Below are 13,624 nucleotides of genomic sequence, written 5' to 3'. Positions count from 1 at the left end.
TCCGCATCTGCTCACTGTTTTTTTTTTGTTTACCTTTTTGGTAATCTTATACTTAACCTTGTACGATATCATGCCAATATAAACATGACAGAATAGTCGTTTCATTTTGTACATATATGTGTGCACATCTTTAGTAAAAGGTTTGTCAATTGAAGTTTGTCATACTATATCATGTCTTAGCATATCATCATCGATCAGCAGTTCAAAAAAAAATCTTACAATTATTCGATATCGCCTTGGGACAAGTTCGATCATTGGAAGCATCTTCTAATCTGCATTCGGAAGGGACAATTTTACGCGAAGATGTTCACTTATATCCAGATGTAAGCGCTCGCTGTGATACGGTGTGATGATAGCTGATAGCTGGCGTATGATCCTTCATCGTATGTCTCATATAGACATCTATACTTTATAATACCACCTATAATACTGCTAGGATTGATATATCATCCTCTGATAGGTAGAAGGGAGATACTGAAATTCTTATGGCTAGGATTTATGGTATGTTGTATTATACTTTCTTTTTACCACTTCACTTGGTCTATGTTTCAGCTGATGTTGAGGGTATCGTATAGGCAACAGTATGGACTACGCCATGGGATAATGTGAGTTGACAACATTCCTGGATAAATATCATCATACCTTGCATTAGAGGGCATGACACAAAGGCTAATACGTTTAATTCATGATCACAGTATATACTATCTCAAGGAGGATGGTCGTACCCACCAAACTCGATAATAGGCAAGATATATCATGTACCTATAGAGGAACATATGTTTTTCATCTTACAACCTATCTTAGTTATATTACTTCATTCGATATTTACCCATGGAAGATTACTATCTTTCGATGTGGACGTCGATCAGATACCCAATGATACTAAACCTCTCAGTGAAAAGTCTGAGATAGATAGAAAAGGAGAAGGACAAGAAGATCAATCGACAGAGAAGACACAGTTATCCCCATTATGGTCCGAAAGACATGAGGAACATACTCTTATTCAAACTCTCCCTCGTCGACCTATACCATCGTTACTTTGGATGATTTCATCCCTCATTGGCTTACGATTAGTACAGCAGACCAACTTGTACAATACGATAGATTACGGAATGAAACAGCACATGTTTTACCTCAGCTGGATCTTAGTCTGGATAACACCCGTCATTTCATTCTTGACTTACTTAGGTGCGAGATGCACATGGAGGGATTGGCTGAGTATATGTGTGGGATCAGGCTGGTTATGGATTGTCGATACGTGAGTCTGTCAGCTTTAGCATAATCTCAAAACAAAACAACTCCAAGGGTGAGTCATGCTGACAGTATGAACATTGTAGGATCGCACTTAGGAGTAGAAGTTGGTCGATATCTGAAGGTAGTACGTTAGGTGTGGAATTATGGAAAGGTTTACCTATAGAGTAAGCATAATGATTGGATCCTAATTGACATGTACGGACCACTGATGCGATGCCCATTTCCTCAGAGAAGCAATCTTCTTCTTCCTTACCACTTACCTCATCGTTCTCTCATCCTCCCTAATCTCCCATCTTCACACCCTTCTTCTCCTTACGCCAGATCTACCTCCGTGTCCACCATTCAACCCCGTTGCTCATATCAAACTACTAGCCAGAGTAGCTTTCACCCCACCCAAAATAGATAGAAGGATATTAGTGGGGTTGAAAGAAGCTGAGAAAACTTTGAAGAAGGGAAGTAAAAGTTTCGAAGTTGCCAAACTTGCTTTCGGAAGGGAGATGAGGATTGGTTTGGTGGTGATTTATGCTTGGTGTAGGGTTACGGTGAGCTGGCAATCCGCCGGTAATTTCATATTTCAGCTGACAAGATTTCCGATATAGGACAACCTGATCGACGAGCCCTTCTCTGTTAACACCGGCTCAGATCAGAACGATCCATCCTCAACATCACTGGACGAAGCCAGACACAAGATCTTAAAATCTATACGAAGCCATTTGCAACTCACTAATCAATTACAAACTCGATACCCCGCACAACCATACTCATTACAAGAAGTTGACCAAGAGTTAGATGATATACCCAATCTCACACCTGAGGACAGATCGGCATTCCACCTGTTCTCACTGATTATACCTAGATTGACACCGATAGATCCATTTTTAGAGTTATGTGATGGTTATTCAACAGATCTCAAATTCCCTTCTAAACCACTGTCGACCATTTCGCAAGCTCACGAAGATAAGTTGACGGATCATCTACCTATTAAAACTCGCGAAGATCTGATGGAATATGCCGATAATGTTGCGGGCAGTATAGCGGGGGCTATATGTCATCTATCCTGGTCGATCCTGGATTCAAATACGACACTACCGGTGAAGGAGTATGATCGTGTCAGAACGACACATAAGGGTCCAGGACCCTCACAGGATGGCTCAAAAGAGAGGAGTAATCAGTGTTCAGATGGGGGAGACTCGCGGAATGAGATAATCCGATCAGCAAGATTGATGGGCTGTTCACTCCAACTGGTCAATATTTCTCGTGATATAATTAAAGATGGGTTGATCTCGAGGCTTTATATACCTATAAGTTGGTTTCAAACACCCTCAGAAATAATCAAGATCCTCTTCTCACCTCCTTCTCAACCCACATCGACGAAATCATATACAGAGAGGTTATTGGATTTAGCAGATAGCTTAAGGGATCAATCGCTCTCTTCGATCGAGGCTCTACCTAGGACTACAAGAGGGGGAGTGCGTACGATGGTAGTGAGTTATTATGAGATTGCCAATGCCATTAGGAAGAATGAAGGGGAGGTGGACGAGTATGGTATAAAGGTTGGGAAGTGGAGAAGGATAGGTAGAGCTGCAAGAGCGATGTGGTTAGGGGCTTAGATGGATCTTGGAGTACAATTTTGATTTAGACTTGGACAATCTGTTGATCCACTGGAGATCTGTCTGTACGATGTGCTCATACATGTATGCATATACTTCTAACCATTTCACTCGCAATGCTTGAGCAGAGGAGGAGCAAGTATGCCTTCAGTCAGATCCGGTTAACGGGTTAAGCTAAGGGTTATTCGCCACATGACACGCGATGGGATGAATCACGATGACGATTGCGCGCTTGGACCGCGTGTGGGGGGTCTCATCCAAGTGCACATATCCCATGCATCTCTTTCTCACATCCACAACTACATCTTAGCAAGGACAGCAACTCATCTCAGCACTGTCCACTATGGCTCAGCCAAGAGCATCGACCGACGAGGGTGAGTGGAGGTACCCTAATCTTGTAGATCATCGACCCTTACTTACCTCATTCTCGTCGATCTAGAGAACGCTCCTCTCCTCGATAATCCCAACTCCACTCCCTCTTCCTCATCCCAATCACCACTCAAAGCAATCTTCTCACCTTCACGACCACTAACGCTACTCGAAAAGGTGCTGGGGGGCTTAGCCGTTCTGTTGTTGTTGTTAGCTAGTATATTCATAGGTTTATTCGCTGGTGCGGAGGGTTTATTGAAAAAGGAAAGAGGTAAACATGGACATGGCGGAGACGGACATGGCGGATGGAAGACTGAATATGTAACTTCTACCGCCACGACTACTCAATATGGCACTACAACCGTCGTGAACCCCGCTCCCGGCCCAACTGGTAAACCCGATCAGGCAAGTCATTATTTGTTCGTTTTGTTGTTGTTGATGTGCTAATATGATCATGATGTTGTAAATAGAAAATATGCCTATCACCTGAATGCGTCATCTTATCTTCATCGATTCTACAGTCGCTCAACCAAAGTGTAGATCCATGTGAAGATTTCTATGAGTTCGCAACGGGTGGATGGGCAGCTTCGCACTCTATCCCTGCTGATCGGGGATTATACGGAGCTTTCAACGAGGTCAACGATAATAACAAGGTAAGTCTGTCTGTTGAAAGTCGATATTGTGCCATCCATATCGTGCTGAAGCTGACATCATGATGATCGGTTGATTTCGATTTGAATACTCTTAGAAAATCTTAATCAAAGTTCTCGATTCTATTTCATCGAGTAAACCTTCCAAAGACGCTAGTGCGGATGAACATAATTTGGCGAAATTGAAAGCTGTTTATAACAGTTGTATTGATATCGTATGTACACTTTCCCTCTCTTACAAGCAAATTCAGTTTATCTGGCTTGAGGCTCATGATGAATGGTAGGAACACCTCAACGATGTCGGTAGGAAACCAATAATCGACCTTGTCGATCACATCATTGACATCTTTGGTGAATTTGATGTGGATTCCTTGTCATCGTCTTCCGACCTTCTCGATGAATCACCTGAATCCGAATGGAAAGGGACGTATGATGAAACATACACTGTTCCGGCCGATCTGGCTGTATCTGCCGAGGAGCTCGAGCAACTTAGAAAAGCTAAGAAGAGCGGTGGAGTGAAGTGGGATGCTCCTTCTCCCCGATCTCAAAGTATACAAGATTTCCACGAATACCGACCAAACGAGGAGAGGGAAGCGAGAATCACAAAGGCGCTTGCATGGCTCCATTCAAGAGGTAAGTCGGCTGTAACATCATCATGCAATAATGGCATGGACGCTTATAATTGTCTCTTTTCCAGGTGTCCAAGGCCTCGTCAACTTCGAGATTGAGGGTGATGCCGGTGGCGAAGATTCTCAAGTCCAGAGTTTATGGCTATATCAAGCATTTGGCGGTCTCCCTTCCAAGGAATACTACGAAGAGAAGCCTATTCTGGATCTGTACACATCGGTCGTTGCTGGTATCCTCACTGATATCGCTGAGCACTCTTCCATTCGACAAAAGAAGGACAAACGCGATTTGATCTCGGATCTTGAAGAAGCCATCGAATCAGGACAAGAAGATGCTAAAGGCTTACTCGAAGAACTGTTCGATATTGCCGATGCCGAAATCGAAGAAGACAACTGGCCTTGGCCATGGCCTGGATCAGATGGAAAGGGATCAGGTGATGATCATCATGGAGAGCCTGATGGAGGTAGAGCATCAAAGGAACCAACGGACGAGCGAATGGAAAAGCTTGCTGCTCGAGTTGTTCATTTCGAAAGAGAACTCATGAGAGCAGGTGCCGATCCTGAATATCTGTTCAACCCTCATTTCGCCTATAATCCGTATTCGACCAAGACCGTAGGCAAGCTACTACCTTTCCTCAATATCCCAACGTATCTGTCTACTTTCTCTCCCAGAACTTTCCCAGTCAACATTACTGTCACTCATCCACCATACCTTAAGAGCGTCACCAATTTGATCGACAAGACTCCCGATCATGTACTCTCCGGATACTTCGTCACTCGACTCGCTCTCACCTATGCCAGTGCTTTAGGACCCAAAGTCACCATCCGTCAGGAGAAGAAGAGACTCGATGATGTCTTGAAAGGCATCAAGAAGGGCACGGAAGAGAACCGACAGGATGTATGTTTGAATTGGGTAGATGAGATTGTCGGTTTTATTGCTGGAAGGGAATTTGTCAGAGAAGCTTTCTCTCCTGAAGCCAAAGCTGAAGGTGAACATATTATCAGATGTGAGTTACTCCCTCTCAACACTCTCGTAAGTCTTGTCTTGCTGATGAACGGGTGATATGGCAAATAGCAATCGTCAAGGCTTTCCACGAGAAACTCCCTCACATTCCATGGATGGATTCCGAATCTGCCAAAGCTGCCCAAAAGAAAGCAGAAGCTATCATCCCCAAAGTCGGATACCCTCTTTATCCCAATACCACCAATCCCGAGAGTTTGCAGAACTGGTATGGAAGATTGAATATCAAAGAGAACGATTTCTTCGGTAATGTGCTTGGATCGACTCTTTTGGAGGAAAGTAGGACTTGGTTGGGCTTGGGCAGAAAGAGGAATAGGGATTCTTGGGAGGTGAGCTGAACTCACCTCGGTGATCAGGACATTTAGCTAATTTAGTGATATGTGTATCCTCAGATGTACCCACAAAGTAAGTTAGCTTTTCCTGTCTGATAACGATATGATTAAGCTGATTATTCGCTTTTCTAGCTGTCAACGCGTACTACTCCCCTCCCGATGGTGAGATCGTCTTCCCGGCTGGTATACTCCAACCGCCCTTCTACTCCCAGGCTTGGCCCGCTCACCTCCGATATGGCGCTTTCGGAGCTGTCGCCGCTCATGAACTCACTCACGCATTCGACAATTCCGGAAGTCAATACGATGAGAAAGGTGAGTTGTATTCTTCCGACTCAAGCTCAAACTCGAAACTGTAATGACGAGACGGATGTCTGATGAACCCCAGGTCGATTGAGAGATTGGTGGACTAAGCAGACCGTCAAGGATTTCGAGGGAAGAGCCCAATGCGTTGCTAAGCAGTACTCGAAGTATTACGTCTACGATGCTGAGGGTAACAAGGTGTATGTCAATGGTAATGTGAGTGACACTCGTTACATCGAATGTGGATCATACGCTTATTACTCGCTATCATAAATAGCTTACCAATGGAGAAGGTGAGCTATTCTAGACCGTGATGGTTGTTGTCCATAGGGTCCCAGCTGACTCTTTTCTTGCTTTCAAGACATTGCCGACTCAGGTTTAGCTCAAGCATTCATAGCATGGCAAGACTCCATGTCGAAGTCCGATAAATCCGAGAGATTACCCGGCCTTGATTTCTCAGATGAACAATTATTCTTCCTTGCTTTCGCAAGAGTATGGGCGCAACTCACTCGACCTGCCACTGCTGTTTCGCGAGTGAGGACTGACCCCCACTCTCCACCTTACTGGAGAGCTACGGGGACGTTGAAGAACTTGGATGCTTTCCACAAGGCTTTTGGATGTAAGCCTGGAAGTCCAGTGAGTGCCAAGTTACAGAGTTGGAGAATTACAGTATGTGATATGCTGATTGGATGATTTATGATAATAGATGAACCCTCCTAAGAAGGATCAATGTGAATTGTGGTAAACGACACCTAATTAATACTGCTGAGCGGGGTTTCGGAATTAGGAAGAGCAGAAAAGATTTGTTAGTGATCATGGAAGACTGATAAGAAAATGAACGGAAAACGAACAGATGAACAGGACACGTTCATTACAAAATTAGTGTATCATAAGACCGCTCAACCATTGACCGAAAGGGATGATCAGGAAGCCTACGTATGAACAATCTCCTCGAGCATGTATGGAATTCATTGATTCCCCTCCTTTCGCATCTCGTCTGGAATTTATGTTACATGAAGTCCATGGAGCATGAACACATATCTCACAAAATTGCAACCACGTCTGAACCTTGACAAAGTACTGTACCACCCGCATGACCCTCGGGGATCAGGTTGGGTGCCTCAGCGGAGTCGTGCAATGTCATGGAAAACACAATAGTATCCGCGATACTTTGCTGTCAAGGTCCGAAAAGGAACAGGAACCATCTGCTGTTGTCATGTCGTTACCCGCAAGTAAGACATTGTGTACCTTGAGCGGGAAAATTGGATTCGTGAGAATTGCTGATATAGACGGAACAGCGTAGAGCGGGATGGATAACGTTCAATAAAGGATAACCTCAAGCTGGTCGCATGTATATATTATGATGTGTTTGCGCAAAAGAATCTGCTGCCTGGTATATATTTCTGGCCAATTTTGGCCATTGTGTTGCCACCGCGTCGCTCTGGTTCGACATCCATCAACCCTGATCCAGGTTCTATGAAAAGCATAAAGGCTACGCTACATCATATTCAAGATGACTGAGTCCTCATTCAGCTCTTCCACGCCTAAAGAATCTGCAATTACTCCACTAAGGTTATACGATATTAAAATAGGCAAATCAGTCATGTTCAACGATATCGAAGGTGCAGAAACCGGAAAGGTATCTTATTCGACGGTCTCGCATGTTTGGGGTCCACAGGAAACGTCCAGACTTCCTGGTATGGGCTGGGCATTGGGAATGGGTGCGGGTCCAGTTTACAGAAAGCAAGGTCGACTTGCGGCCGTTTGTCAGGTATACCCAGCACGATACCTGTGGTGGGACGCTTACTGCGTGGATCAGGACAATGATGATGAGGCTTCGATGGAGACACACAGAAGTGCGTCGTACTTTCGCGAATCAAAGCGGACATTCGCGCTTCTCAATGACGTGGGCTATCGTTTGCTGCCCCAATTAAATACGCTCGAGCACCAGACTATGTGGGCTACATTGGTACGTGCTGGCCGCAACCAAGATGCGTCCACCCTTATGGGTTTGGTTCCTCAAGACCTCTGGTTCGAGGATCAACTTGACGGATATCCAGTTGGCATCGCTGCCGGTCCCTTGACTCAGGCGGGCAATCTCATGGATATGATAAAACTCGTACGGGATATCTGCCTCGACCCTTGGTTCAACCGGGTCTGGCTCATACAAGAAATGAAGGTCGCAACCGATGTCATCCTTATAGGCGCAGAAAACTCCACTCTGCCTCTGGAAGAATTCATGTTAGGCTTGAAAGGGATATACATTCTATCAAGTAGAGTCCATCTTCAGCTAGGTCTCGGTGGGATGTCTCTAGAGATGCGGGGGATCTGGGCGCTTTATGAAACGGTACTACCCACTACTATTGGACAAGCCCTTCGTTTCGCCAGCACTAGAGCCTGCACACGGTTTCAAGATAGACTTTTCGCCACACGAAGTCTCCTCAACAATCTCCATGCGATCAAAGTGGAGTATACCTCCGGGTCTTTCGAGAAGCAATTACTTGAGTACTTTTTAGCTACTGGCGACGCATCATTCATGCTGTTCCAAGGTCGAGCAGCACCTGGCGCCTCTCACCTGCCCGATCCTCGAGATTTAGACTTTGTAAGAAGCAGACTATGGTCGGAACCCGTTATAGGTGAACGCATCTTAGATGAGAATGGCTTGAAGTGTACCTTTCAGTTATACGCACGAGTCGTAAACAGCATACCCGTTCGAAAGATCATCGTCAGCACCGGTCTTGAAAGACTAGCCAAGATCCTTCAGCCGATGACTGAGGGAAACAAGGCGGACTTTGCAAACGCTCTTCAGGTCTTACAAGCCGAGATAGTGACCGATGCCAACGGGAAACGTGCAAAAGGGCTTACAGCTCGAACTCTCAATGCCCACTTGTGCAAAATCATCGAACCTCAAAACGGTAATGGACAATATATTCTGCTTCATCCCAATTTGCCAGGATACAAAGTGTCACCATCAAGCGTCTTCTTTTGCGTTGGACCTCCAGGTCTGACCGACGAAGATACCCTTCTGATTCTGGAGCCTTTTGAGGGTCCTGATGGTGTTCATCGGTTCAGGCGAATTGGCCTCGCGTTCGCTTTCCAAGATATGCCCCTTGTAACCAGTGGTCAGATCACGGGTTACCTCGGCTGAAGTTACACGTCGAAGTGAGTTATCCCGCTGAAAACACCCGAAGGGGAACTGAATTCACATATATCACAGGACCCGCTGCGTTCTTGCTGTCCGAAGCAAGCTCTTCCTTCAGTGATGCGGGCAGGGTGGTGGATGTCGGTCACGCTGCTTTAGCATGGCTTGCGATATATCATTGGTGCCGGTGTTGGCTATGCATTTAGACATCAGGCCGAGCCAAAGTTTGATCACTGATGCGTGTGCTTATTTGATATAAGAGGGTGCGCGCAAATTGATGGATTTATGAGAATGACATCGAAATAATCACAGATGCTTTCTGCCACCTTGTTGGCAACAGTCTTGGCTCTACGTTGGAGTGGAGCTGAAAATGGTGAGCGATTGAGGATATATGAGAAGGTAACGTGACATTAGGCCATGTGACCGTCCGCTTCTCATCCTGTCTTAGTCCGGATCAATACCGCAACACACTACATGTAGCGCTATGTGGGAGCCATCACACCGTGTGTATGTGAGACAGAGCGACGGTGACAGAGGTGTTGTATCGGCTGAAGAGTCGATCATATAAATCTGTAAGTCACGAAGAGCAAGTGAAGGGTATTCACCTGTTTGCATGACCGACTACCGAGCGCACAAACAAAGTCTTCCGTGACCATCAAACAACTTAGACGTAATTTATGCATACATTTGTATGTCATATCCTACGATCCATCTCGTCTCAATTGCCTTCGAAAATCAAGAACGCCCAAGAATGCTTCCTCACCGAATGCTTATGTCCATATGTCGATTCCCGCTTCTCTTTATTGAAGTCCGAAATTAGCTAAAACTCGTCATCGAGCTTCCATCGCATTTAAGCTCACCCATCACCGTCAATAAAATCAATCTTACTGCAGCTCGGGCAACGAGGACAGCTGAAGCAGATGTCCAGTTTTCATGTACTTGCTTAAGAGAGTCTGGGGACATTAGAGAATTCGTCGGACGACACACCATCAAGTCGGGTCATGAACAGGGAGATCTTAACATCAGTAATTACTTACCCCTTAGATACAAATAGATTATATAGTTCTCTGGGTGATTTCGACAGGAAACGACGAAGGTTACATATTAATATTTGTTGAAAAAACTATTCAACTCAAACAGTCGACAGAGGACCAGGGCCAATGCGAGTCTTCGCAGATAAGAAAGAGAGGGAATCTGATCCTGTGAATCGATTGGAAAGTTTGATCATGACCTCCACTCCCATGTTCATTCTCATCCCTGCTCTATCTCGTTTTTTCGCTGGTTAAAAAGGTAGTGTCCACCTTCTTCCCGTACCTGGTCTTGATCCATCTCTCTTGCCAATCTTACGAGTATGACTATTCATTCCTTGTCGATGCACAACCCCCTCATCATCATCTTCATCTTCATGCTCGAACAGAGGTCGACCGACACCTTCCAATTCTTCAAAACATATCCTACCTCGTTGGGTTCTCAACCTCTCATTCACCTTGTCAACGTCAAACGACCGTTGAACGTGAGCATCCGAAATTGCGCTCGACCTTACGTGCTCTTCCACCTGGATTTCAAGGTCTGGAGCGGAAAGACCATTTAGAGACGGGGACGAAGGTGGTGGTGAAGGTGGGAATAGTGATTTGAGAATTGGAAATCCCCTTTTCGCGTTCCTCTTGCTTTTGATCCCATTTGAGTTGGAAGGTAGAGGTAAGGTATAAGGATGGGAGGTTGGTGATTTAGGTGGTGTATTGGGGAAATACGAGGAAGGACCTTGATTTTACGATATTCCAGATTATCAGCCCGACTCTGCTCTACGTTTACTTTAGGGACAGAGTATTGTACTATGGTACAGCATAGGAAAGTGGCGCTCTAGTAAGATCAACTCACCAGACTCATATTTCTGAGCATTCCTTATCAACCTACCTAAAGAATCTTTACCGTACCCTTCTCCATCTTCATCGTCCTCATATTTAGGGTGTCTTATCAATACGGCATTCAGGGATTCTCTAGCGGTCGTAGGTGATTTGGGTCGTTCAGGTGCTGATGAAAGTGTTTGGTGGGTGTATGTGTTATGTGCATATGGCGTAAGGAGATCTTCTGGTAAAGAAGGTGATACAGGTCTGGTGAATCGACTCCCACTTGTAGCTTGCCCTTGGGGTCGGAAGTGATATTCATCTATCGCGAACGGGATTGGCGAAGTTGGTCTACCATTTTGGTTCAAAGGTGAAGATACATGTGGTTTATAGGAATACGGTGTGGGTGAGGAAGGTCGAGGTGGTGATTTAGGGTTGATGTCGGAAAATGAGGATGATCTATATCTATTTCCACTTCCACTTCCACCCGAATGACTTTCGTGTCGTACAGTTGTCGGATCACGTTGACTCAAAGTCCTCGAGATATTGGGTTTTGATCTTCGTTCAATACCATATCCATGTCCATAAGCGTTGATGATCATCGCGTTTCGAGGTTGGGATTGAAAATCACCATTTTTACCATCATCAGTGTCCTGAGGCGGAGATTCACCCAGAGCTACGAACCCATTACCTAACTTGATGGTCATTTCAGAATCGTTCGAGCTCTTCCTCATGTGTCCGTTCAACTTGATTGGTCTTTTGGTTTCCTCAGCCTGGATCTCAGCTTCAAAGGGAAGAAGGATATCCGAATCGGTCCTTCGTAATGTTGATTTTGTAGGAGATCGGTGGGGAGGTGGTTGCCAAGATGAAAGAGGAGGTAAGAATCCCATGGGAAGTAGAGGTGTGGGTATACCTTTTTGTTGGGGTGGTAATGGAGGTAAGAAACTGTGTCCGAAAGGTTTTCGTTTTTCCTTCTGCGTTTCGCTAGGCTGTGAAATACCTGAATTGCTATACGGTATAGCTGAGGGAAGAAGCTGATTTCCATTCGTATCACCACCACTACCTGAAGAGGGGAGTTGTGTAGAATTAAGAGGTATATTAGGAAGAGAATTAACACCACTGAATGTACTTGAAGTACTGGGATAGAATGGTTCATCAGGTAACTTATCGATCCCTCCCAGTCCCAAAGCCAATGAACTGAAATCGTCATTGATATTCCGCTTGGCCAGTGATCGATTCCTATATGAGGAAGGTGTATCAGCGAATACATCTTCCTCTTCGTCGTCGTGATCGAAGCTGATCGGTTGAGGGAAGAATATCAACTTGCTTGGCGAGTTGGGCGTAGTAGGCGAGGAAGATGAGTATGTCATAGAAGAGGAAGAAGAGGGTGAGAGAGGTGGTGGGGTAGACATGATCTCTGCTATTGATGGGGACATGCCAAATGATATACCGAGGTGGTTTTGTCGTTGTTCTGGTCTGATATAAGTTGGACCCGGCCCTGGTACGGGGAATGGGACTGAGGTGGTAGAGGAGGTAGATGAAGAGATGGAATGTCTTCTTTTTGAGGAATGAAGGGAATGAGTATGAGTATGAGGATGTCTTCTCCTTGAGGGGGAATGTGGGATTGGTGTGAATATATCGTACTCGTATACTGTCATCTTTATCAAAACACGTTGTTAAGGCGCGGTGGTCTGTGCGTTGATCTTTGATACGAAAGATTGAATTGATGAGTTGACTTTCGGGGATGATCGTCGGTCTCAGAACGCGAATCAAGTTTAATGATCACAAAATGTCTGATATCAGATGAGTCAAGAGATTCTACTGTTGTCAGTGGTGGGTTGGTGGTGGTATAGTAGTAGCAGGTAGATAAGGTTGATCCGACGTCGATTCCACTCGATTGTTGTCGAGTTAAGCAGAGTAGTACGTATGCCAATTTGATTATATATGTCGCAATGATGTAGAAGTGGTGGCAAGTGAAAGGTCTATTCGACTCTGCTTTCTTATATATTGGTTACTTGATTATCGACACGACCGGGTTGGAAGCAGCCTGTGGTCGACCATTATAAACATTCCCAACAAAGCAACGAAGCAAACCTTCAAGTCGCCCTTTAAACGAACTTCCCTTACATCTTTGTATATGACGTCTGAATGCACCCGCACCAAACATTCCAACAAAGGCAAAACCTCATTGTTGAGACCCGCATGGTAGGTTATCTTATCATCGTTCATGTTCTGGAATTCGGAAGGTCTAATCGGAAGAAGAACCGAGACCCAAATCCCTCAGCTTCTAATGAAGGTCCGGTGGTACTGTACAGATTAGTCGTGTTTGCACGTTTGCATACACGCCGTCTCGACTATGTGAATCTCTTGTGTTTCGAGTTGTTGATAGGGAGTCCAATCGTGACCATTCTAATGACATCAACACACACAAAATGCGTTGTCAACTCGTGTTAATCAAGTCTCGAAGCTATCTGAC

The 13,624-nt window shown here is 45.1% G+C and overlaps 4 protein-coding genes across 4 annotated transcripts; 3 read left to right on the top strand and 1 right to left on the bottom strand.

Moving 5' to 3' along the window:
• Positions 1 to 303: 303 nt before the first annotated feature.
• Positions 304 to 2,864, top strand: V865_008063 (uncharacterized protein; the record flags this gene model as incomplete). The annotated part of the gene is made up of 7 exons (XM_066231803.1): positions 304 to 323; positions 399 to 501; positions 576 to 605; positions 696 to 1,258; positions 1,338 to 1,418; positions 1,484 to 1,796; positions 1,854 to 2,864. The coding sequence occupies 7 exons, from the start codon at positions 304 to 306 to the stop codon at positions 2,862 to 2,864; spliced, it is 2,121 nt and encodes a 706-aa protein (XP_066087900.1).
• A 343-nt stretch (positions 2,865 to 3,207) lies between these two features.
• Positions 3,208 to 6,907, top strand: V865_008062 (uncharacterized protein; the record flags this gene model as incomplete). Its single annotated transcript, XM_066231802.1, has 13 exons — positions 3,208 to 3,238; positions 3,304 to 3,638; positions 3,704 to 3,886; positions 3,982 to 4,098; positions 4,168 to 4,516; positions 4,581 to 5,516; positions 5,585 to 5,859; positions 5,923 to 5,935; positions 5,995 to 6,174; positions 6,248 to 6,378; positions 6,440 to 6,455; positions 6,524 to 6,798; positions 6,869 to 6,907. The coding sequence occupies 13 exons, from the start codon at positions 3,208 to 3,210 to the stop codon at positions 6,905 to 6,907; spliced, it is 2,880 nt and encodes a 959-aa protein (XP_066087899.1).
• Positions 6,908 to 7,675: 768 nt separating this feature from the next.
• Positions 7,676 to 9,310, top strand: V865_008061 (uncharacterized protein; the record flags this gene model as incomplete). The annotated part of the gene is made up of 1 exon (XM_066231801.1): positions 7,676 to 9,310. One exon carries the CDS (start codon positions 7,676 to 7,678, stop codon positions 9,308 to 9,310), a length of 1,635 nt encoding a protein of 544 aa, XP_066087898.1.
• Positions 9,311 to 10,586: 1,276 nt separating this feature from the next.
• On the bottom strand, positions 10,587 to 12,806 carry V865_008060 (uncharacterized protein; the record flags this gene model as incomplete). Its single annotated transcript, XM_066231800.1, has 2 exons — positions 10,587 to 11,065; positions 11,183 to 12,806. 2 exons carry the CDS (start codon positions 12,804 to 12,806, stop codon positions 10,587 to 10,589), a joined length of 2,103 nt encoding a protein of 700 aa, XP_066087897.1.
• Positions 12,807 to 13,624: the final 818 nt, after the last annotated feature.

The sequence above is a fragment of the Kwoniella europaea genome, chromosome 3, assembly GCF_036810445.1.
Source record: "Kwoniella europaea PYCC6329 chromosome 3, complete sequence".
Lineage (NCBI taxonomy): Eukaryota > Fungi > Basidiomycota > Tremellomycetes > Tremellales > Cryptococcaceae > Kwoniella > Kwoniella europaea.
This window is presented reverse-complemented; position numbering and strand designations above follow the sequence as displayed.